This window comes from Urocampus carinirostris, chromosome 18, assembly GCF_059441175.1.
Source record: "Urocampus carinirostris isolate Australia breed hairy pipefish chromosome 18, RoL_Ucar_1.0, whole genome shotgun sequence".
Lineage (NCBI taxonomy): Eukaryota > Metazoa > Chordata > Actinopteri > Syngnathiformes > Syngnathidae > Urocampus > Urocampus carinirostris.
Genome location: NC_142366.1, coordinates 2216906 through 2240659, shown reverse-complemented (window position 1 = coordinate 2240659; position 23754 = coordinate 2216906). Strand labels below are relative to the sequence as shown.

Sequence of the window (23754 nt, the reverse complement as noted above, 5' to 3'; positions counted from 1 at the left end):
ATCCTTTCCCTTCTTCCCAATAAAACTAAGAGAAACGCACGCAAGTGGGTCCTGTCTCCGTTATGGTCTTGACAAAGATGTAACTTGATTTAATCTCTGGTTTGGACATATTTGCTCATGATTCGGTTGCCACACTTGAGATTTATGTTGCTTACTGTTTTTATTCACGAACTTTGTGTGATTGCTCAGACCCTTGCAAGCGTAGAGGGAACATTGGTCAAAGTTTTTTACACTAAGCGTAGCATACTTGCTAACACAGTAGCGCTTGCTCCTGATGGAAAGCTCCCTCAGTTTTTCCAGAAGCAGGTGCAACTTGCTGAGCTGCCTCGTGGAAGTTAGACTGCCTAAAAAAGACACAAATTAAACATGTATAAAAGGGTTCCCCAACCTTTTTCAAACGTCAAGCTGCTTTTTGTTACTAATGAGTAGGGGTTAGACGATATGCTTTGGTAACGATTCGATCGTATCACCATATCAAGGTGCAAATTCCAATAATAACACGGTTCTCGAAAATTGCGATTCTAAAAATATTGAAATTCGATATAATTGATGATTGCCATTTTTTCTATCCTTGAAAACAAGCAACTGAAATTATACACCTCTGGGACAATAACCCATGAATGATGTTCAAACAATGCACATCAGTATGTGTCAGTTAGTCCGAAAGCTGAAATTTTTTTCAACTTAGACCGTGAGAACATAACATGTACACGGTGAAACAGGTTTACAGCCACAAAATGTCATGAACTGAAATGTCAACCTAACAGAAAGGTGTTCCTTTAATGATACTATTTACAGTTAACACTGTAAGATGATAAAATAAAGTAGAGCCTCCAAAAGAAAAAAAACAGCACAAGTGTAATCTATCAAAAATGGGATATGGGTCTGCAATTAAATTTGAAGACAGTTTTTGGTCATGTCTAGCTCAGTCTTCCCGGAAGCTGAATAAAAAACAAAATGTGTACATACATTGGATTATAGAATTTAAGGGTGCCTGCCGTAGTCCGCGTTGCCCGCTTTCTTCCTTCTTTCCACTCCCGTGTGTTTTACCGCATTTTTTTTGTACTGGATATGACGTCCGGAGGAGAAAAGTCGATTTTAAAAATGGCCCCAAAAAAATTCACAATATTAACATGACCATACTAGTGAGCGCTAAGGGCACCCAGTTAAATATGAATTTCAGAAATAGCCAGTGAGCTACATGGCTTGTTTAATAGCTAAAGCGGTAGGTTGAAAGTGAGCTTGAAATTTAAGCAGGTAAATAATAAATGTGCATTTTCTAAATTACTAATAGGGTTGAGAAATTTCCAATTATTGCCACGGTTGCCACGGCGCCCAATTTTGCCTGTGTTTTGTTACTGTTTTGTTCACACCCCAATTTGTTTGATTTTGACCACTTCCTCGTTCCGATCAATCTACTTCCACGACCAATGATCCCCGGATCGAGTGTGCGCTCATTTCTCTCCCCAATAAACTGTGAGTAACGTGACGCGAGTGGGTTCCGCATCCAATTTCCTTTTATGGTTCCTGACAGAACGCTCCGACCACAAAATGAACCCAGCGAACGCTCACAGAAGCTCTGATTGGGGAGAGCTGGAGACTCCGTACGCACTGCAGCAGTTGCAACGGACAGAGGGTGAGGTCTGGCAATTGTCCAGTGACGTCACCGCCCTTCAACTGCTGCTCCAGCGAAATCTACGGAGCATGCAGAGTCAGCAGGAGCAATTAGCTCAGCTGACTGAGCTCCTGTTGCGTCGGATGTCGGCAACGGCCGGGGTCTCTCCTCCTGCCGTGCTGTCGCCTTTCCCTCCCATTTGGCCCAAGGACTCGCCCGCCATGGAAATTGCTGTGCATCGAATGGGGTTTCCGGGAAAATTTGGTGCCGATCTGTCCAAGGTCCCCGTCGGCCTCAACGCCGCGCCCGTCGGCCTCAACTCCGCGCCTGTCGGCCGGCCTTCCACACCCGTCTGCTTGCCTGACTCTTCTATTTGCCAATCCAACTCTCCTGTTTGCCAGTCCGACTCTTCTGCTTGCCAGTCCGACTCTTCTGCTTGCCAGTCCGACTCTTCAGCTCGCCAGTCCGACTCTTTTGTCTGCCAGTCCGACTCTTTTGTCTGCCAGTCCGACTCTTTCGTCTGCCAGTCTGACTCTTTCGACTCTTCCAACTCCCCCGTCTGCCAGCTCGGCCTGCCCGACTCTCCAGTCTGCCAGCTCGACTCGTCCGCCTGCCGGCCCAGTCTCTCTCTGTTCCTGCTTTTGCCACGCCTTTGGAGGCTGAAGTGGGGCCAGCCTCCTTGGGGGCATCAGCCCATTCTGGAGTGCAACGTATTTTGTTTTTGTTGGGACTTCTGGATCCGTCCCTTGAGCGGGGGGTTCTGTCACGGTTGCCACGGTGCCCAATTGGCCCCGCCCATGAACACCAGCTTAAACGCGTTGACAGATTGCTCGCTGACTACTTGAGTCGCCTGGTGTCAGAGCATCTGCGGAACCCCAGCGAAACTCTGTTGAGATACGTCAAGCCCTGTGAATCCCCGTTTTTGCCTGTGTTTTTGATCTTGTTTTGCCAAGCCCTGTGAATATCCGTTTTGCCTGTGTTTTGCAACTGATTTGTTCTCACCCCGATTTGTTTGATTTTGACCACTCCCTCGTTCCGATCAATCTATTTCCGCACCAACAATCTCCGGATGGAGTGTGGGCTCATTCCTCTTTGTCCCAATAAACTGTGAGTATCGTTACGCGCGTGGGTTCTGCTTCCTGTTTCCTGTTTTGGTTCCTTACAATTGTTTTAGATACCATGAGGCTCACCTAGAAGGTTTACATATTTGTCAGCCACCTTGCACTAGAAGTACCCCCAAAAAGAAAATATGTTTTTATCTTCTTTCTTTTCTTTTTTTTTATGTTTTTTTTTTTGCTCTTTTCCGTTTCCTTTTCATCTTTTTCTATTTTCCCCCTTTTTTTCTTGCTTTTTTCATTTTGTCTTTTTATTTCTCTTTATTTTTCTTTTTTTTCCTGTGATTTTTCTTACTCTTTTCTCCTTTTTTTCTTACTTTTTTATTTTTGCATAATTTTTTCATTTTTTTAAACAGTGATAAGGTGTGGTTTGGTCTCTCTGAGTCACCGTAGTTTGTATCCTTACTTAAATAAATAAATAAATAAATAATTTCCTTGTATTGTCATTCTGTGTAACAATGTACACAGAACGAAATGTCGATTACACCTGACCCGTTGTAGCGAGCCGATGCAGCCGCAGCCAACAGAGGGCGCCGCCGACCACTTTTTAAGTCTTAGGAATGACTCGGCCGGGGCGCGAACCACCGACCTCCCAGTCTCAAAGCGGGCGCCTTACCATCTAGGCTTGTGATTTTTAGCATGAGTTTTCGGTTGCACGACACCATACATCCAGTTAAAATAACACGCACTGTCCCTTTAACTTTAATATTAAGTTGGAGTCCTCAAATCATCATCCTGATGGCTGCAATTACCCCCCCCCCCCAGGCCACAAGTTTGAGACCCCTCTCATCAGCCCCTCTTTGTGGAATTTCCCACCCTGTGTCCCATCAAAAACGAATTATTTTATGTGCCCAAAAACGTATAACTTTCAAACCTTAAAGTGTTCGTGCTTCAGTAGAATTGACTGTCTGCTATTGGTCAACATCATACAAGATGCCAGCCCTCTATTGGTTTGCATCGCACCATCATATTGATGTATATATGCAATTGGCTGAACTAACTCCTACAATTCCTTTTCCATCGTTTGGTTCAAAATCTTGTGTTTCCCAAAACTTGGCGATACAATATTGTATTTTTTGTACTGTTTATTCGCTATAGGTCCAATACTTGCAATAATGCTAAAGGGAGAAGCAAAACATGATAACCATGTAAACGGAGTTTGGGGTCATTTAGATAATACAATGAAGGTATGCAAATGGCTACCCTTGCTAAGTTGCATGGTTGTAACCAATTCAACCTGGACTATAATTAAAATAAGCCACAAAGTCTTCCAAGGGCATGATAATCCGCGATCGAAAGTTTTATAATCTGTTTCATTTTTATCCGCCACGCCTGTCGCCCCCCACCTTGGTTCCACCTGCCACTCCACTCACGTCACATGTGATTTAATATGAAGAAAAACATTATTTTGTTTGGGCAGCGCAGTGGTTAGCGCGTGTGCGGCACAGTTCTAAGGTCTCGGGAACCTCCTGTCTGGGTTCAAATCCAGCTACTGGACTTCCTGAGCGGAGTTTGTATGTTCTCCCCGTGCTTGCGTGGGTTTCCTCCAGGCACTCCGGTTTCCTCCCACATTCCAAAGACATGCATTTCAGGTGGATTGGCCGGTCCAAATTGTCCCTAGGTGTGAACGAGCGAGCGGGTTGTCTGTCCCTGTGTGCCCTGCGATTGGCTGGCAACCACTTCAGGGTGTCCCCTGACCACTGCCCGATGATTGTTGGGATGGGCTCCAGCACGCCCGCGACCCTACTGATTATAAGCCGTGCAGCTAATGAGATGAAACATTATTTTGTTTATGATTTTTTTAGCACTTGAAGTCCCAAGAATTTTTTTAAAAGATACTACATTAATACTACAAAAAATTTACTGCAGAAATACTCCAGAAATACCACAAAAATACAACTAGAGTAATACTAAAAAATATGGGCTGGTTACGCCCCAAACAAACATTATTTTCTTCATATTAGCATGCGAATGGTCATTACTAAGTTGTGATGTTCACACCAGAGTTTGCTTCATTTGCACATCAATGATGAATTAAATCCAGTCAGTTGGCTGTCCTTTGGGCATTCTATTTAGGAAAGCAAAACGGCTTGCTTGCAGTTCTTCTAGCATTTGTTAACTTTTGTCTGGGCGCGCTACATTATACCTTCAGGAGAATGCAGCTGGGTGGAGACGGAGCGAGTCAGCCTTCCGCTACGCCAGTACACTGTGTCAGTGAGGGTGGAGTCTGGGCTAAATTCTGCCAGGTCATTTTGCATGTCGTTTGTGATGGTCTGATCCCAAAGTCCATGGCACTAGATCAGGTCCAAAAGAGAGTGAAAAAATAAGCTATTTTTTCTTTCACGTTTGATTGAGCATGTTTACCTTGAGAATGGCTCGGTGGTAGAACAGAGCAAGCAGTTGCAGCAGGTCATACAAAACATAACCTTCCTTCTTTTCAACCCCCAGAATATTGGGCGGGTGGAAAGGTTTTGAGCGGTCCACTTCTAATTTCTGGTTGAAAGGAAAGAACCCAAACTGGAAAAAATATTTAATCACGATGGTGACCTGGATGAGACAGTAACACAGTATTATCAGAAAGTTTAGGAGCATTGCATATTGAATTTTGATGGTGTGAACCTCAGTATAGATGATCGCTGTCATCCAGAAAGTCTTACTGGGTCGAGGTACAGACAGAGTCGCCCACAAAAACACCAGGACGGGAAGCACCAAGGTGAGACAGCTTGCCGACACCATGTGGTTCAAGACGATGACCAGGTAGCACACCGTCTCTGACCTAGAATAAGCCAGTGGACAATTTGTCCTGTCAGATTTCCGCGATCTTATTATTTGTTTGTAGACAAAAGTTCTGGATGCTACCTGGCAGCAATGATGTTATAAAAGGCATAGCAAAGCTGGAGCAGCTGAGGTTGGTTGCTAAAAAAGCCATCTGATGCCTCCAGTTCAGCATTGTGGAAAGTCCTGTACAAAAGCCATTCCTAAGCACCACAGTTCATGTAGTTCACAGATGTCAAAAGAAAATCTCACAGGGCCAGAAAAAGAAAAGGAGAGATAATAGAGATAATAAAATAAGAAAAAAAAGATAGATTGAAATAAAGAGGCAGGAAAAGAAAGAGAATAACATAAGGAATTAAGTGAGAAAGAGAGAGAAAATGACAGAGAGAGATAAAGAGAGCAAGGAAGAAAAAGTGAGAGACAAACAAAAAGATAAAGAGAGAGAAAAAGTGAGCTGAAGAAAGAGAGAGAAATGGAAAAGGGGCAGAAGGAGAGAGATTGTGAGAAATGGAAAAGGGGGAGAAAGAGAGGAAAAGGAGAAAGAAAGAAAGAAAGAAAGAGAAAAGCAAAAGAGTGAGAAAGAGAGAAGACTAAATAGATTATTAAAGAGAGAGAGAGAGAGAAAAGAAAATAGATACAGAGAGAAAATAAATATAGAGAGGGAGAGAAAAAAAAGAGCAAGAAATGGAAAGGGGGGAAAGAGAGAGAGAGAATGAGAAAAAAAGAGAGGAAAAAGACGAGAAACAGAATGAGATCAAAGAAAGAGTTAGAAAGACAGAAAGATCTACTTGTAGATCTACTTCATTTAACTCACCTGTTCTTCAGAAGCTCACTGGCTGTAAGCTCCTGAGGACGAGACAACAGACAGGAAGAAAGGGCGGATCCAGATTGGAAGTCAGGTTGATGTAAAAGATGCCTCCTTAACCCTGCCCCAATTCCACGTTCCTTTTCTTTGGAATCATCTAGATGGCTTTTTTCTTTTTGGTCGTCCAGACACAGAGCGTGGCTGTAGGGAGGGGGCGACCTAGAAGAGGTTTAGGAATTTGTTGGCTCGATTTTCCAACACAATTTAAACCATGCAACCCCAAGCAACCAGCTTTAAAATAAAATAGGATTGTCTATATTGTCATTTTTAATGATAAGAAATTAATATATTTTTTACATTACAGTTTCCTAAATTTGTTTTTGCTTGCAATAAAGAGTGCTTATAAAGGTAAATGGTAAATGGTAAATGCTCTGCATTTATATAGCGCTTTTCAAGTCAATAATACTATTTTAGTTATATTTTTTAATATTAAACAAGTGCAAAGAAGGATGCTTATAATGCCAGGGTTGGTTTATTTCTTTGTATTTGTGAAATAAGGACTAGGATAAGAAAATAATCTAATGTTTAATATACATCTTTGGAGATTAGGGTTACATTTGGGTTTATTCTCTTGCATTGAGGAATGCTTCTAATGCCAAAGTTGGTTTATTTTTTCTTTCTATTACTATTTAGTCTACATTGTTTACTGCAAGATAAGCCGTGGCACTCCAGGATAGACACGTAATAAAAAAGTTTAAAGACAAAATAAAATATAAAAGAATATTAGGATGGATAAGAAATATTTGCAATGTTGTGCTTGATGACTGGTCAAAGTTGTAAGTGCATCAGAATCTAGTGCAATAGCATTCGCAGGAAAATTATGCAAAAATAAGAATCGAAAAAAAAAATTAAATTCTGCTCAATTTTCACAAAATAAAACATGTGATCTTGGTCTAGAAAACACGTTCGTAATTAAAGGGACACACCTGTTGCTCTCCTCATCTGAGGATGACGATGTGGATGATGTGACCCTCTTCATTTTGGTCAATTTAGCTCGGTGGCTGGTTTTAGCAATCAAGCACTCTGGGCAATCTTCCTTTGTCAGGGTTATGGGGGCTTCAGTTTCTGTTTCACCTATGAAGGCGGGTCCAGCTCCTGGGCTCTCATTTTTGTCCTCATTTCCCTTTTCACCGTATTCCCCAGGAACACACAAGTCCAATCCCATTTCTCTAGAACCCAGAATCATCTGTTCCTGGTAGTAAACATGAATGGCCTCTCTGGATGGCACTTGACCCTTAGAACACAACAGGGGGAAACATAAAGCAGCTGTCCATTGTGTTGGGCCAGGTCATTAGCTCTACCTGCTTGGCCTGCTGTGTGAGCATGCAGCGCTCGATGCGAAGGACGGTAGAGATGTCTACATGTTCGCGACACAACCCACAAAGCCAAGCGGTCAACGAGTCCAGCAGAGCCGACAGAAGAACCCAGCAGAAGCGAAGGATGTTGCCGGCGCGGCGCAGGATGGTTTCTTCAATTTGAAACACAATCTGGATGTACTGCAATCCCTCGCTACTTTCCGCCCTCAGTAAATTGTGTATTGAAAAATATGTATTAACCCATTACCGTTCCTGTAAAACGCACCTAATGTCCCAATCCAAGATGCACTCAAAGCAATTTGAATGCTGTCCTTAAGACGTTTAGCAAATATGGACAGTGTTGGTCTATTTTGAAATGTAAAGTAAGTTTTGTCCCAAATTTAAATGATCACTGCAAGTGCTACTTACATTGTGTAATCTAAATTGGAAGACACAGAAAACAAACTTTATTATTGACTGCTTTTTTTTTTGCAATCACATGCCTGCAAAAGAGTAAAGGATGGGTATCTTAGCTGGAGAACAACTAGGATAATAGCATGAAGCTTTACATGGTCAAACATGTCAAAATTGATCTCAATATAAAGAACTAAACATTGTATTTTATAGATTTTTCTAATGGTAGGTCTATGTGTTTCTGAAAGTGTCCATTTGGAGACGACCAGCTCACAGCCCTCAAAACTTTGCATTTGTGTATTTTACCTTGGGCAATTTTAAGACAATGTGAAATAGTTTTGAATCTTTGACTTCTCTTTCCAGAAGTCAATCACTGATTGTAAACACTTCCGTGTAATAATCACGTGTTATTTTTGGCTCGGATTTCAATACAGCTTGTAAAATTGCGTCAAATTATGTTAGGATTTTCATTGGCTAACCAATGTGTCAATACGCATTTGAATCAGTCACTCATATCCCATAGTGCTTCGAGCGGGGGCCGGGAGAGCCATTCTAGCTCGCTTAAAATGAAAAGCACAGTTTTTGTGGTTATCCATTATCCCTGATTGAATATTGCTGAAAGCAGGAGCTGGCAGAGCACTGTTTTCTTACAGTTCGGGCCGCTGAAGCGTGGCATTATGGCCCGCCAAAAATTAACTGCACTGGTACAGCTACGATCCATTATCCTAAATCTCATAGTCCTGCAAGCGGGGACCATCACAAGGCAATTTTGTCAAAAGACGTGCCTTTCTGATACACTAAAAATAAACAGCACAGTTGAGGGCGCAAACCATTCTCCCCAGTCAACTATTGGTAAAAGCAGTGGCTGAAGCGCATTTTTTTCAAGTTCGGACAACTGAAGCGTGGTGTAAACCTGCCTAAAATGAACTACAATGTTTTGGCTCCAATCTATTATCTCCAGTCCAATTGTTGATAGCAGGGGCCAGCTAATTGCATGTTTAAAATGAGAGGGGCTACTTCATGGCCTTTTGTATTTCTCAGGTGGTTTTGGTCCCCATTAACTGCGCTAAACGAGGGATTACAGTAAACCTCCTTGGTGTTGAACCAATTTCCATTTAGAATGTTACCTACCCGGACCCTCCTCCTTGTCCTTCTCCGCATCCTCCTCTGAATCTTCTGTCACTTCAGCAATACCACATGCTAAAAAGTCACATTGTCATTAAGCTTTCTTTTCTTTACCAAAGTGAAATTACCTGATGTCTCCTCTCCTCCGCTCTGCTCACTAGGCGTTAGCGTAGACTTGGGCTTCTGATTCTTCCCTTTCCTCTGGCTTCGGCGAGCTCGCAAGGCAGTTCGAGAATCGGTGATCCAAGCGTGGTACACAAACTACAAGTCAGTGAAGAAAGACAAACAGAACGACAAAGATTGGCAAAGGGTGAGAAAAGGGACAGAGAAAGGAACAGGGAAGAAGAAAATGTATTGGTCTCTCAGGAAATGTCCTCTCCTGGTTCCGATTTTACTCCTTCGATAGGGTGCATTCTGTTAAAATATGGAGAAATGACCTATGAGCCCATTAGGGTTACCTGTGGCGTTGTGCAGGGCCTAGTACTTGGTCCTCTTCTTTTCGCCATCTATAAGCTTCTGTTAGGTAACAATATTTGCAAGTATGATATCAATTTCCATTGATATGCAGAGGACACACAACTGGATGCAGGAATCTGCCCCACTAAATTGTGGACATTTGGAGGCCTGCCTCACTGAGATAAGAACATGAAGAAATCTGCATGTTTGGGAGTGTTTTCCATGTGGGCCCTGGTGCTTTGGAATGCTTTGCATGTTGATATTGGATCTGGACCCTCATCGCAACTGTTTAAATCTAGGCTTAAAACTCACTTATATTCTATACCTTATGAATGGCCTGGATTCAATATTGACACTGTCTGTGAATTGTTTGTTGATGCCCTTGTAACATCCATTGCAGCCTGGTCATCCTGGAAAAGGGATTACATCATGTGCAGTCACTTTTCAAGTTTTTTTCATTTTCTTCATGCTGAGGTTTTGAGTTTTTTCCTTGTCCTCATGTAGGTTTCATACCGGGGGATGGTATAATCATAGTCTGTAGTCTGTACAGGCCTTTGAGACGTTTTGGGATGAAGGGCCATACAAATAAACATGACTTGATTTGACTAAAAGAGCCAGAAGACAGGAAAAAACTTAAGGAAGAGCAGGGTTGACATACCTGAAAAGCAGATTTGTCAGGTCCTTGCTCCTCTTTCTCCTCCTCCTTTTTTTCATCTTCATCTTCGTTGCTGTCGCTCTCAAACAGAAAGTAGTCTCCACTTCTCACCACTGTGCATACAAAGCATTCATTACAGCAAATGAAACACTAGTACAACAGCCTCACTGGACTTACTCGATGCATGATTGACCCATGGCTTCCACCAATCACCTTGCGCTCTTCCTTTTGTCGTTTCTTTAGCTGAAGGAAAAATAAATTCAAAAACTTTGTTTAATTTTTTCGTTTTAGGCTATGTGCCAGGAATTTACACACCATCACTATGGGAGCTCTTTTGGCTCAAACTGAGCAATTTTTCTTTTCCCTTGCGGAATTTCTGCTGGCGGCATTTTATCCTCTCCATCCTAACATAGTTCACATGTCATTAATCCAAAATCCCATTCCACTTTAGTCTGTGGTAAGGGGTGGGAAGAAAGTCTTACTGTCTCTTTAGCAAGTCCATTGACATCTTCTCCATCTCCAATCTGGCCCGCACTGCCTTGACCGTGGATGCCTGAAAGAGCTCGGCCCCCCTAAAAAGGAAAGAATAACGTTAGAGTGGAGTAAACAGCAGCAGCTTTAATACATCCTGAGTCCTGATATGCCTGTGAATCAAGACAGCTGATAATATTGAGATTTTAAAAAATCCATGGTAAAAAAGCGTGCATGTGTTTAGGAGATAAAAAGTGCAGTTGACTTGTTTTAGGGAGGAATATTCAGGTGGAGACTGACTTTTATTATAACATTAGTTCGTCAAACTAGCGTGTGTGTTCGTGATTGAGAGAAAGCATAAAAAGCTCGCTAAAGTGAAAGGATGAGTGATTTATTTTTATTTTTTTATCTTTTATCTAATACGGTCTATATCTGTAACTGGAGTGATTGTCCAATTTCGTTGTCACAATATGTTCAACTCATGTGTATTCTATTCTATTCTATTCTATTCTATTCTATTCTATTAGCTGTTACTATAACATTAATTTGTCAATCTGGCTCTGAAACAGGAGTGCCCACACTTTTCAATTCACAAGCTCTGTTGAATTTGTTCACTTTTTGTTTTAAGTGTATTTGAGTCATGTTGATTGTATCAATATTTGTATTTATTTATTGTAAACAAAAATCAGGGAGCTTTTTAAGTTATGTACCTTTATATGAGTTGCTGCTAAACCTAATTTTATTTATTGCGCTGTGTGTTGAAATGGTAATTCATTTACTGTAAAGGGTTTCAGATAGCTGTTGAAATCTTTATTTGATTTTAAAACAAAGGTTCTTTGTTTTTTAATGCATTGTTAACATTTTCTTACGTCAATTTTTAAGCTTTTACATCAGATAAATATCGGCTCCAATTATCTCTGCCTCCTCTTAATACTTGGCCCCTAAAACCCATATTGGTCGATCCTTAATTTACATAGATCAAAAATTACTCTGGTCAACAGGTTACTATAGCTATCACCAACGTGGAAGTTTACCTAGAGGCTAACAGTTGTGTGTTTTGCAGGTTGAGCACCACGTAGAGAAAATAGTGACTCCTGAAGACTCTCCGTTGTAGTAGTAAAAAGCAGAAGCACACGCCGTCCCAGACAATTCCCGCTTCATCGCTGGGAAGTTCACATTGTTTGGTGCTCTGCTGCGCCGCTGCCGAAACATCACTCCATTAAACAAAGGTAAAAGGACTCGAACGAACTGACGGGAAACTTACGCTTGTCATAACCCCGGATGGTGCAGGCCAGACTGAAGAGTTGAACCAGCCAGCAGTGGTTGACAACAAGTGACTTGATAAAACCACATGCTAAGATCTGCCCCAGGATAAAAATAATTGCACAGTCATCATATTTACTAGTTGGACTCTTTAAATCAGGGGTTTTCAAAGTGGTGCTCGGGATTATCAAGTAATACAAATAAGACACAGGCATCCCTTGCTAAGGAAAATGGCCTTGACCAATCGACTATCAGGACAATATTTAAGAGTAACGAGGCGATAAAGCAAAAAAATCTTCTAAAGGTTTCACAATGCTCGCAAGTTTTAATTCAGTTCTAATTTAAATCTGCTGTCTCCTTGGCATTCATCCACCAACTCCACTGAATGAGCTCAAGTCCACCCACACCAAATACAAAGAAGTTTTTTCCTGAGCATGTATATTTATGATATTATTTATACATATACAAGTATATTATTGTTATTTGAATGGTTTTATCAGTGGTACAAGGGGGTGGGAACCCATTAGCTAATTACCATAGGTTTTTATCATTCGCTATAAAGCAATTTCACTCTGCGATCCCCACCTCAGTGTCTTATTGTCATATCCTTTGGGTCTTCTCTATGATTATATGAAGTATGAAGGAGGTGCCCCTTCCCATGTATCATTATTGTTGTATCATGATGCTGGATATCTTGTGTTGAATTCAACTGACAGTTGTGTTTGAGTTTGCTGTTTGCTAGAATAATACATGTCAAATGACTGAAAATTTTAGCCCAGTATGCCCCCTAATGACAGTTGAGGTGCCCCCAGACCTGTTCTAAAAATAGCTTACCAGTTCTGGGTCATTGTGATTTTCCAAGAAAAAAATATTTTCTATTGGTTGACTGGGTCTATTTAACCCTATTTTTTGAATAAGTAACCTGGTAATAACATCGTAACAACCTAATGATAACATGATAAGTTGTTATTTTAGAAATGAGATAAATTCCAGTTTATGGGCTTCATGGACAAAAAAAATCTATTCAATTATTGATGATTATTTTAAGAAATCAATTAAAATAGAATGGGACACTATAATGTATCAAATTATAGCTGCAACTTATGATTATTTTAATAATCGATGAATTGCTCAATCATTATTTCGAATAATCGATAAATCCGATTTGAAAAAACATATTTGTAATTCCCTCCTACAGTCAAATCATGAAGTTTTGGACGGATAGAAAAAAGGGCAGAACATAACAGAATGTTCCATAATATATAACAATAAAAAAGTGTTTGACAAATAACTTAAGAATAAACAAAAATGCATACAAATGTTATACACCTGCGAATGTGAGAGATACTCTTAACCTACCACCTACCAAGACTTATCACACGGAACAAAAAATGAAGAAAGTGCAGTAAAGTTAATTTGATGTGCAGAAAATTTTTTATCTGCCATAAAAATTAAAAATATAAACCCACTTTTCAAACCATAGTCAACGAATTTTTTTGTTTTGTAATCTTTGAATATGATCAACAACCCCAATGTGCAAATAATATACAATATGCTTAAAAGGCTGCCCTTTGTGTTGAGATAAACATGTCATAATTATATTTTCTTATTGCTTTACATATTTTAATATTTGATTTTAGCCTTTTTTCTCTGTATTTCTGAAACACTTTCTGTTTTGGGTTAACTTTATAGTGTTTAACTGTTTGATGCCAATTTTATTTGTAATGATGCAATGTTCAATAAAAAAGGATTTAAAAGTAAGATACTTTAAAGCATTGGTTCTCAACTAGTCTGACTTGAGGACCCTTCATTCCACCTTAATGACAAACTGCGACCCAAATCAAGAAAAAAATGTAGACTTCTCAAATGTATCCAATAAATTGATTGTGCTGTTTAAAACAAATAAAATATAATATATTTACCCTTTTTTCAAAAAACAAAAACGACCAGCAAGACCAAAATGACTTCAAGTACCGTATATACTCGCATATTTGTCTACACCGCATATTAGTGACCCCCTGAAACTGGCTTGTGATTAAGGGCTATACAAATACAGTAATCATGACTTCACTTTTAAAGGAACGGCCTCATGGCGCTTCTGCCGGAATAAAGTGATACTACAACTTCACACTGAGATCCAATGCACTTATTTGCATCGATTAACAAGCTTAGTGGCCCAGAAATTGTGCAACACGATGAATCATTTAGCTAATTCGTTTCCAACGCTTTTAATAATCAATTTGATCAATTTGTTGTTGCAGCCAGATATCAAATACAGCTTTTATTCATATTTGATATTTTATTTTACAGGAAATACAAGAAACTAAATTCCAATTCATGGGTTTTATAATGGCCAATCATGCGGCACGGCGCATGGGTGGTCCAGGGTTCAGTTCCTGCTACTGAAGCCCACATGTTCTTCCCGTGTGCCTGAGTGGATTTCCTTTGGGCACTCTGGTTTAATGCCACATACCAAAAACATGCATGTCAGGTTAATTGGCTGGTCCAAATTGTCCCCAGGTATGACTGAGCAAGTGAGTTGTCTGTCCCTGTGTGCCGAGCAATTGGCTGGCAACAAGTTCAGGGTGTCTCCTGTTCACTGCACAAACATGGCTGGGATGGGCTACAGCACCCTCCACAACCCTGCTGAGGATAAGTGGTGCAGAAAACGTGTTTTAGAAAGCGAGTGAGGAAAAATGTGCAGTTTCTTTTAGCTAGCTACCTTCCTGTCTAGCAAACTATCTAGATAGCTTTTTACATTTTTCCCCATGCTATCAAGCTAACATTTTATCTTTTTTGCTAGTTAAGATAATGTTTTGCACTCCTTTCTAGCTAGCTTACTTTTTTAGCTTTTTTTTATGTGGCTATTTTTGGCTTTTTACTCTTTTAGCTATCAAGCTCCCTTGAATTTTTTTTTAACAATTTTCTTTTCTAGCTGAATAACAAGCTACCTTTTTAGCTATATGGCAAGCGATACAGCTAGGTTCTTATTTTATTGCCCTCTGCGCTAATTAGTAGCAAAAAGTAGCTTGATGCTTGTAAAAAAGTTGGAGTCCCCTGCTTTATATCAAAATCATCACAGACTTACAGAGAGTATGTTCTTCATGGTGATGACAAAGACGTTGTAGCCAATCAGGCAATCCCAATAAACCAGGATGGAGCTAACTGGCTTAAGCAGCAGGTCTCCACCCACCAACAGGAAGTAAAAACACGCCACCAGGTAGCCCATGCAGAAAATACTGATCCTGTAAAGGAAGAAATTAACTCAAACAGAGTAGTACATCACAAACTTTATCCAGGATTCATACAGTACACCTTTTTCATAGCCAAATTCAAGCACTTTTTAAGGACAGGATCCTAAACCTTAGTTTAACACCATATTTCGTAACCCTAAAAATGGTTTAAACTTGCCGGCCAAATCCATCCTTCCAACCCTAGTGTCATGATTACCGATGTGATGCACCTTTGGCGCCAACTGCCTCGACTCTAATTGGCCCCCTGTCACTATTTAAACCCATGTCTTTCTGTCACCTGTTTTCAGTCCGTCTGCGAACCTCAGTTTACTGTAGGCAAGCTTTTTTCGACCCTGACTCACTCCTGTTTTTGCTCCCGTCTGTTCCCCGGCTTCGACCCGAGGCGTCCGATTGAGCTCAGCCCTTATCCTGATCTGCAGAACCCAGAGACCTGTCCTAGAAGCTCACCTCCTGAACCCCTGCTCCCCCGAGACTCTGTCGGCACTAGTTGATTCTGGTGTTGAGGCCAATATCCTAGCCATTGCTCTTGCACGAGAGCTGGGGTTACAACTTGCTCCTTTCCCGAACCCGTTATCTGCTCGAGCTCTGGACGGTCATCTGTTGGGCATGGTAACGCAAATTACAGAGCCAGTGGACATGAGACTGTCCAGACAGTGTCATCTCCACTGGCTCTGTAACTCACTGGCTGGAGGGGGGTTTGGGTCTGTTTCTGGTATGGACGGATCATAAAAACTTACATTACATTCATTCGGCTAAGCGCCTAAATCCCCGGCAATCACGTTGGTCCATGTTCTTCGCCCGATTCAGCTTCACCCTTTCCTACTGCCTGGGGTCCCGTTATGTCAAGCCTGATGCCCTCTCCCGCCAGTTCCAGAAGGAGGACAGTCAACCCCGGAGTCCGGCCGCCATCCTCCCCAAATCTCGCGGGGTCGCTGCGCTCACCTGGGACATTGAGGACCAGGTCAGGGAGGCACTCCGGGATCAACCAGGCCCAAGTTCCTGTCCTGAAGGGCATCTTGTCGTCCCGGAGCGTCTCCGATCGGAGGTTCTCCAATGGGGGCACGACTCCCGCCTGTCCTGCCAACAACGGGGGCAGCTTGGACCAGAACTTTCCCGACGTTTTTGGTGGCCATCCTTGGTGAGGGACACACGAGAGTACGTGAAGGCCTATCAGACCTGCTCCAGGAACAAGTCTTCTAATCGGACTCCACTCCAGCCAGCCTGCTTCAGCCTTTACCTGTCCCCAGTCGGCCCTGGTCTCATTTTCGATGGACTTTGTGACTGGGCTGCCTGCGTCATAGGGGATGACAGCCATTCTCACCATAGTGGACCAATTCAGTAAGATGGTCCACTTTGTGGCTCAGCCAAAGCTCCCCACCCCAAGGAAACAGCGCAGGCAGTCCAACTTTACGTCTTCTGGCTCCATGGCATCCCGTCAAAAATCGTTTCGGACCGGGGCCCTCAGTTCGCCACTGGCTTCTGGAGGGAGTTTTTTAGACTTCTAGGGGCTTCGGTATGCCTCTCCTCAGGGTTTCACCCCCAGTCGAACGGCCAATCTGAGCGGATCAACCAAGATCATGGTCTTGCTGCATGGTCTCCCGGGAACCTCTTTCCTGGGCTCGGCAACTGGTCTGGGTGGAATATGCCCTCAACTCATTGGTTAGCTCGTCTACCGGCATGTCCCCGTTTCAATGTGTCTATGGCTAACAACCCCCCCTGTTTCCTAGCCAGGAGGAAGAGGTCTCCTGCTCATTTGCACTCCCAAACGCCTGTCGCTGTCGTCGCACCTGGGCCCGGGCTTGTGCCGCTCTGCTTTTGGCCGTCGACGTAAGGACCTTCCTTTTCGGGTGGCGTCTCAGAAGCTGGCTCACCGGTTCTTGGGTTATCAGCCCGTCGGCGGTTTGGCTTGGCCTGCCCAGCACCCTGAGGGTCCACCCGACGTTCCACGTGTCTCATGTAAAACCTGTCCGCCAGAGCCCGCTGGCACCGGAAGCACCGCCTCCTCCGGCCCCACGCCTGCTAGACGGGGATCCCGTCTACACGGTGCGACGCCTTCTCTGCTGCCGGTGGAGAGGTTGGGGCCTCCAGTGCCTGGTGTATTGGGAGGTTTACGGCCCAGAGGAGAGATCCTGGATCCCTACCCGGTAGATTCTGGACCGTGCCCTCATAACGGAGTTCCACAGGCAGCAACCCATCCATTCGGAGGAATATTAATTTTCGGTTTTTCCTTTTTGTTTTTGGTGTTTCTGTTTTTGGGACTCCTGGAGCCGCCCCCTCATGCTAATGATGAGGCATCGGCTCACTCGGTGGATTATTACTTCTTGTTTTGTTTTTATCTTTTGATTTTGGTGTTCCTGTTTCTTTTTTTTGGGCTTCTGGAGCCGTCTCTTGAGGGGGAGGGGTTCTGTCATGATTACCGATGTGATGCACCTGTGCCCGCTCCATTGGCGCCAACTGCCTCGGACTCTGATTGGCTCCCTGTCACTATATGAACCTACGACTTTCTGTCACCTGTTGTCAGTCCATCTGCGAACCTCAATTTACTCTAGGCAAGCTTTTTTCGACCCTGACTCACACCTGTTTTTGTTCATGTCTGTTCCCCGGCTTCGACCTGTTTTTTTTTATCCTGACCACGTCCAATCTCCTCTCCTGGCTTTCGACTCGTTGCTGTTCCCGACAACGTTTTTGCTCTCCTGTCCCAGCTACTGACTCGTTTTTTCCGTTCCCGACACTGCCATCGCTCGTCACGGAAGTCCCTCTTCTGCTACCTGCTTCCCGCGACCAGCGATCACCGGATCGTGAGTGCAATCCTTTTCCTTCTTTCAAATAAAACTGAGAGAAACGTAACACAAGTGGGTCCTGTCTCCATTCTGGTCCTGACACCTAGCCCTACAACCAACCCTAGGTGTGACCCTAGCCCTAAACCTATTTTGGAACATTACATTCAGTTTAGAAGCCCCACATAGAACTTAAACCCTAGTTCCTAACACTAAACCTAATTCTAGCTGAAACCCCAGCCCCAACCCTATTTCAGAACCCTAAATACAGTTTGATACCCTAATAAGGAGCCTAAACTACCCGGAGCTATCCAGCTCCAGCGCTGTTAGATAGAGACACGAAAGCCTGCGGGAAGCGGAGAGGAGGTGGACTCGCTAACACGAGGTGGTGTATCCTTGGGTACAAAGATTTTCATCTGCTGCAGGGACGTCGAACTTTTGAACTAACTTATGACGTCATCCACTCTGCTGTGGCTAACCTACAACAAAGCACCCTGAAGGGATCCTGTTAATCTGTTAATAAACAACAAAGGAGACTGCTGGAAGTGTGAATTTGCCTACGGGGATGAATAAAGTATCTATCTATCTATCTATCTATCTATCTAACTATCTAACTATCTAACTATCTAACTATCTATCTATCTATCTATCTGTCTAAACCTCAATTTCTAACCCTAACTCCAACCATAAAACAAGCTTAAAACCCTTATTTGAAGTTAGACTCCTAACCCAAGCCAAACAACTAACCTGAGAGACATGGCAACAATTTCAAGCATTGATAAATGGTTCACCCAAAATTCAAGCACTTTTCAAACCTTGAAATCACAACATTTAAATTCAAGGATTTTCAAGGACCTCTACGAACCCTGTTTATCTTTTTAGACTTGTTAGGTACACCAGCCCTTTACAGTAGACCCCCAGGATTCAACATTTTGACTTCACAGTGTAAAAAAATGTTTTTCAGGCCCTCTTTCACCACTATACAATGTCAACAACGAATTATTTGTTTGGAAATGCATTAGGTTTCTATCCCCCACTATGCAGCAATTCCAAATTGCAATCCTCACATCAGAACCTATCGTATCCAAGGGTCCAGTGTTTTTAACCAGTGTGGCAGGGCACACTAGTGTGCCGTGAGACCTGTCTAGTGTAGACCTAAGATTTATGGCCCGAGCCCGAGCCCGAACCCGAACCCGAGGCAATTGCGGGCCGGGTCGGGCCTGAAATGTCAGTCATACGGTCGGGTCGGGTCGGGTTCGGTCCTGCTTTTTATTTATTTATTTATTTATTTATTTATTTATTTTTTTTATTAATTAATAATTATAAATATATGTTCATTAAAAATATATACTTAAACTATGTATGGATACTAGACCAAGGAATATAGTAAATCAAATAAATATTATTTGTGTACAATTAGTTGTGATTGCGGAAATCATAGCGTACAGTGACGTTGGTGACTTTTCCATCCGCATTAACAAACGCATTTTGTAAAATATGATCGCGCTTTATTGTTTAAATAAACGCGTTATATAGACTAGAATCTCCCAATTATTATAATTAGCTCGCTTTATTTTGTTTTAAAGCGTATTATATAGAATACGATCGCTTTTGTCGGAAGCGTACATTGACGTTGGTGACATTTTCATCCGCGTTAAAAAACGCAATTTGCAGAATAAAATCACGCTTTATTGTTTAAATAAACGCGTTATATAGACTAGGATCTCCCAATTATTATAATTAGCTCGCTTTATTGTTTTAATAAGCGTTTTATATAGAATACGATCAGGGGGGGGAATTTGCATAGGAGTCGGAAAAGGGCACAACACGTCAACACCCCCTGAATGAAAGTGCTGCGCTAAAATCTTAAGGACGTACTACTACTGCTGCTGTGGATTATGGCCCAATGATCAAGTCGTCAAAATGACGGACGCCCTTAAATGTTTTCGCTACCTCAAAAAAAAAAAAACGTCAATGACAGATTGTCGCTTAATGTAACATCTGCAGTGCAGACACAGAAATATAAAAGATGTAAATGTTTATACAGTTTTATTTAACATAGGCCTAGATGTTGTAACAAAAGGCAGAGTTTAATTTGTTATCATAAATCACCCCTCCTTATAAATAAAATATGTAATTTCGGGCCCCCTCGGGCCGGGCCAGCAAATCCAGTTAATTAGTCGGGCTCGGTCCGGGTCGGGTTTAATACCCCTCGGGCCTGCGTCGGGCTCGGGTGCTTTTTTTTGGCCCGATCTTACCTCTAGTCTAGTGTGCCGCAAGAAATTTCTCAATATTATCTTTGCAAAAATTGTTCAGTATCTTTTCTTTTCTTCTAGTGGTCAGCCAAGTAACTGTAACATTCATCCATATCATTACGGGGCAGCAGATTTCCTTTTTTTTTTAACTTTCTAGTAATTGATTATCTACTCACAAGATGGTACAGGGAAATGTTTAAAATAACTTATTTTGTTTGATAAAGCTTTTTAATTTCTACCTACCTACCTACCTACCTACTACGGTGACCGCAAATGATCATAAAAACTTTACACTGTCAATTTACACAACATGATAATTTAAGAAACTGGCTCTCACCTGGTAGTTCCAGTGATAAAGATAATGGTGAGGACGAACCAGAACATGTAGCTAAAAATTATGATCTTCATCATATCCAGGTAAGATCTGCACACACAGGTCCGAAGTTAAACGTGCAGACAGTAAGGACAAACAAGAACTGTCTTCTTCTCACTTGCACAGCATGAAGTCAGGAACGGTGCTCAGACGAAGCCTGCTAATTGGATCAAAGACATCTTCCCTGTCTGGCTCACTATTGTCCCCTGCTAGTGCCTGGACCACAGCATCGCACTCTTCATCAAACACCTGAAGCTGCAGTGACGCCCCAAGCAGGAGAAGGAAGTCGTCTGGATCAAGAACACGGTTTCTTGTTTATATTTGCTTTTGGGCTGCAACATCTAATCAAAGAAATTGATTACAATTCATTTTTAAAAGCGTCATCAACTGATTGGATCGTCGATTCGTTGCATTACATTATTTATGAGTCACCAACCTCAAGTACCTTAAATCAATTCTATTAAGAGTGCACACAATTCAGCTGTGACGCTGGTAGTCGTAATACTCCTTCTTTCATTGAACATTGCATCATTACAGACAAAAGTACCATGAACGTTTCAACTTTCTAGTGTTTGACTGTTTATCCTGTTTAAACAAAGATACCAAAGTTCAAGGGAACAGAAAGCGCTGCAGAAATACAGAGAAAAAAAACTGTAAAAATGGAAACAAAATAAATAAAGTAAAATAATAATAAGGACATGTTAAACTCTACACAAGGGGCACATTCTTAAGCATACTTTATATAACGTAAATTCCGGACTATAAGCCGCTACTTTTTTCCCAAACGTTCAACCCTGCGGCTTATTCAGTGATGTGGCCGATTATGTAATTTTTCTAACGGCCGCCAGCTGCGCTCGAGTACAAAAGATTTAGACCGGTGGAATATACGCACCGGCGGTTGATGGTGGACGCATCAGTTTAGCACTGCTCGTTCTATGCGTTTATACTGTCATTGGCGTAGGTTTTAAGAGTATTGTTAATTATTAATTTTACAATTCTAACCATTTTAACATAGTTAGAAGTAAAGCAGCCGAGTCCTGCCATGGCCGGGCATTATACCGGCGGGCGGAGACGTAACTGCGTGAGATTCTTGCTCAAAGATATTGTGGCAATTTCGGAGGGAATGTCAAGGACGGATTTTATTAACAAGTTTGTTGAAAAGATTCTGAAGTTTAAAAAGGAGGAAGTACATGCTGTCATAAAAATGACTTCTGGCAAAGGCTTTGATGTGAGTTTTGAAACGGCAGCTCTTTATCAAGAGTTTTGGAATCGCTTTGAGGGAGTGAGGTCCCAGTTTTCACGATTTACAGTGGAGAAGCTGACTGATAATGCTAACAAGATTGTCGTTGTTAGAATGTTTAGTGAAATAATCAGTGCTGATGACGTCTGTTATTGGTTGAGTAGATACTGCTCAGTAAAAGGCCAGGCTATGAAGGTGAGGTGTGAGAAAGGCTATTGGAATGGTGCCTGGAGGGTACCAGTCCAACTACGGCAAGATCCTCAGGGCTTTCAGGGACTGAAACAAATTCCGTCGACTATATTCCTGGGGGAAAACCGTGGCTTTATCCACTATCAAGGGCAACCGAAACTCTGTCGCAAATGTGGTGAGCATGGGCATCTGGCTGAGGTATGTGATCGAATTTTTTGTGGAAAGTGCAGAACAATTGGACATTCCTTTGAGGAATGTAGCAATAGCAGAAAATGCAATCTCTGTGGAGAAACGAATCACCTCTTTAGAAACTGCTTGAATTCGTTTGCTAACAAATTGAAAGCTAGGAAGGCAGTTAACAAAGACAATGAAATGATGTCAGACAACATAGATAATGAAATGAATAAATGTCACAAAGACAATGAAGTGAATAAAGATAACAAAGACAATGAAATTAATAAAGTCAATGGAAATACAAAATGAAAATGAACAAGAAATTAATGAAGTTATAGAAATACCCAATGAAGATGAACAGGAAATGAATAAAGTTATGGAAATACCCAATGAAATTGATCAAGAAATGCACAAAGAAATTGGACAAGACAAACAAATTGAAAAAACAGATGTACCTACCAAAACCCCTGGAGCAGAGACCAGAGAATCAAAATTGAAACAGGAAGAACCTGGAAATTCTAATTCGATTTCTCATAAAATACCTGAATTTGGACATGACAAACGAATAGAAAAAGCAACTGCCACTCCGAAAACACATATTAATCAGGAAGGGCCTGGAAGAGAGTTCAAATTAGCAAATTTGTTTGCTACGCCATTGCCGGGATTTGGAGAAGACAAACAAATCGAAAAGGCGAATGACTCTCCAAAAACCCATACGGGCACTGGAAAGAGGAGTAAAAGTAAGACAAAATTGGGAGTGGTGAAAAAAACAGAAACAAAGATAAGAGATTTAGAAGAAAGCCGATTGCCGGTAAATAAGCCCACAAGGGAACTGTATGAAGTAGAGACGGAGGAAGTCGGGGAGGGAAAAAATCTGACCCTTAGTGGGCAAGGAAGTAAGAGAACCCTTGATAGGTCCTCTGGCTCACCCCCTAACCCAGAAAAAAGAGGAAGACCTGGAACCACAGACAGAGAGTCAGAGGGTCCCAGAGTTTTCCCCGGTGAGTCTCAAAATGAGGTACTACTCTTAAGTGATGTGTCTGACACAGGTGACACTCTCGATGATCTCGATGATCACCAAAGAATGGACTCAGATGCCCCGGTTTTGTCTAACTAGTTTAAATACTTTAACAACTATTATGAACATTACATTCTCTACTATCAATGTGAGAAGTGTGAGATCAAAGGTTAAGGCTCACAGTGTTTTATCGTTCTTAAAAACTATCAGAACAGATGTTTGTTTACTACAGGAATGCTGCATCCCCTTTCTAAAAAATTATAAACAGTGGGAAGAGATTTGGCCATATCCGTCATTATGGAGTGGCTCGAATGAAAACCGTAACGATGGGGTAGCCATTTTAATAAACAACCCTCAACTCATCATAAAGGGGAGTACTGTGATGAGAGACGGACGCGCAATCTTAGCAAGACTTTCTTATATAG

General features: G+C 41.9%; 1 protein-coding gene across 1 annotated transcript in view; it reads right to left on the bottom strand.

Annotated features, from left to right (window-relative positions):
• Positions 1-23754, bottom strand: part of LOC148348007 (piezo-type mechanosensitive ion channel component 2-like) — an 85870-nt gene that overhangs the window by 31226 nt on the left and 30890 nt on the right. Inside the window, exons 20-37 of the mRNA XM_088322162.1 lie at positions 20827-20998; positions 20673-20759; positions 15138-15294; positions 12051-12147; positions 11821-11986; positions 10798-10887; positions 10631-10719; positions 10493-10558; positions 10319-10428; positions 9333-9465; positions 9211-9279; positions 7672-7838; positions 7297-7604; positions 6320-6529; positions 5590-5691; positions 5095-5506; positions 4877-5024; positions 248-344 (exon numbers count right to left, since the gene is read on the bottom strand). Coding sequence (XP_088178288.1) covers positions 248-344; positions 4877-5024; positions 5095-5506; positions 5590-5691; positions 6320-6529; positions 7297-7604; positions 7672-7838; positions 9211-9279; positions 9333-9465; positions 10319-10428; positions 10493-10558; positions 10631-10719; positions 10798-10887; positions 11821-11986; positions 12051-12147; positions 15138-15294; positions 20673-20759; positions 20827-20998 — 2680 coding nt within the window. The remainder of the gene's footprint in view (positions 1-247; positions 345-4876; positions 5025-5094; positions 5507-5589; positions 5692-6319; positions 6530-7296; positions 7605-7671; positions 7839-9210; positions 9280-9332; positions 9466-10318; positions 10429-10492; positions 10559-10630; positions 10720-10797; positions 10888-11820; positions 11987-12050; positions 12148-15137; positions 15295-20672; positions 20760-20826; positions 20999-23754) is intronic.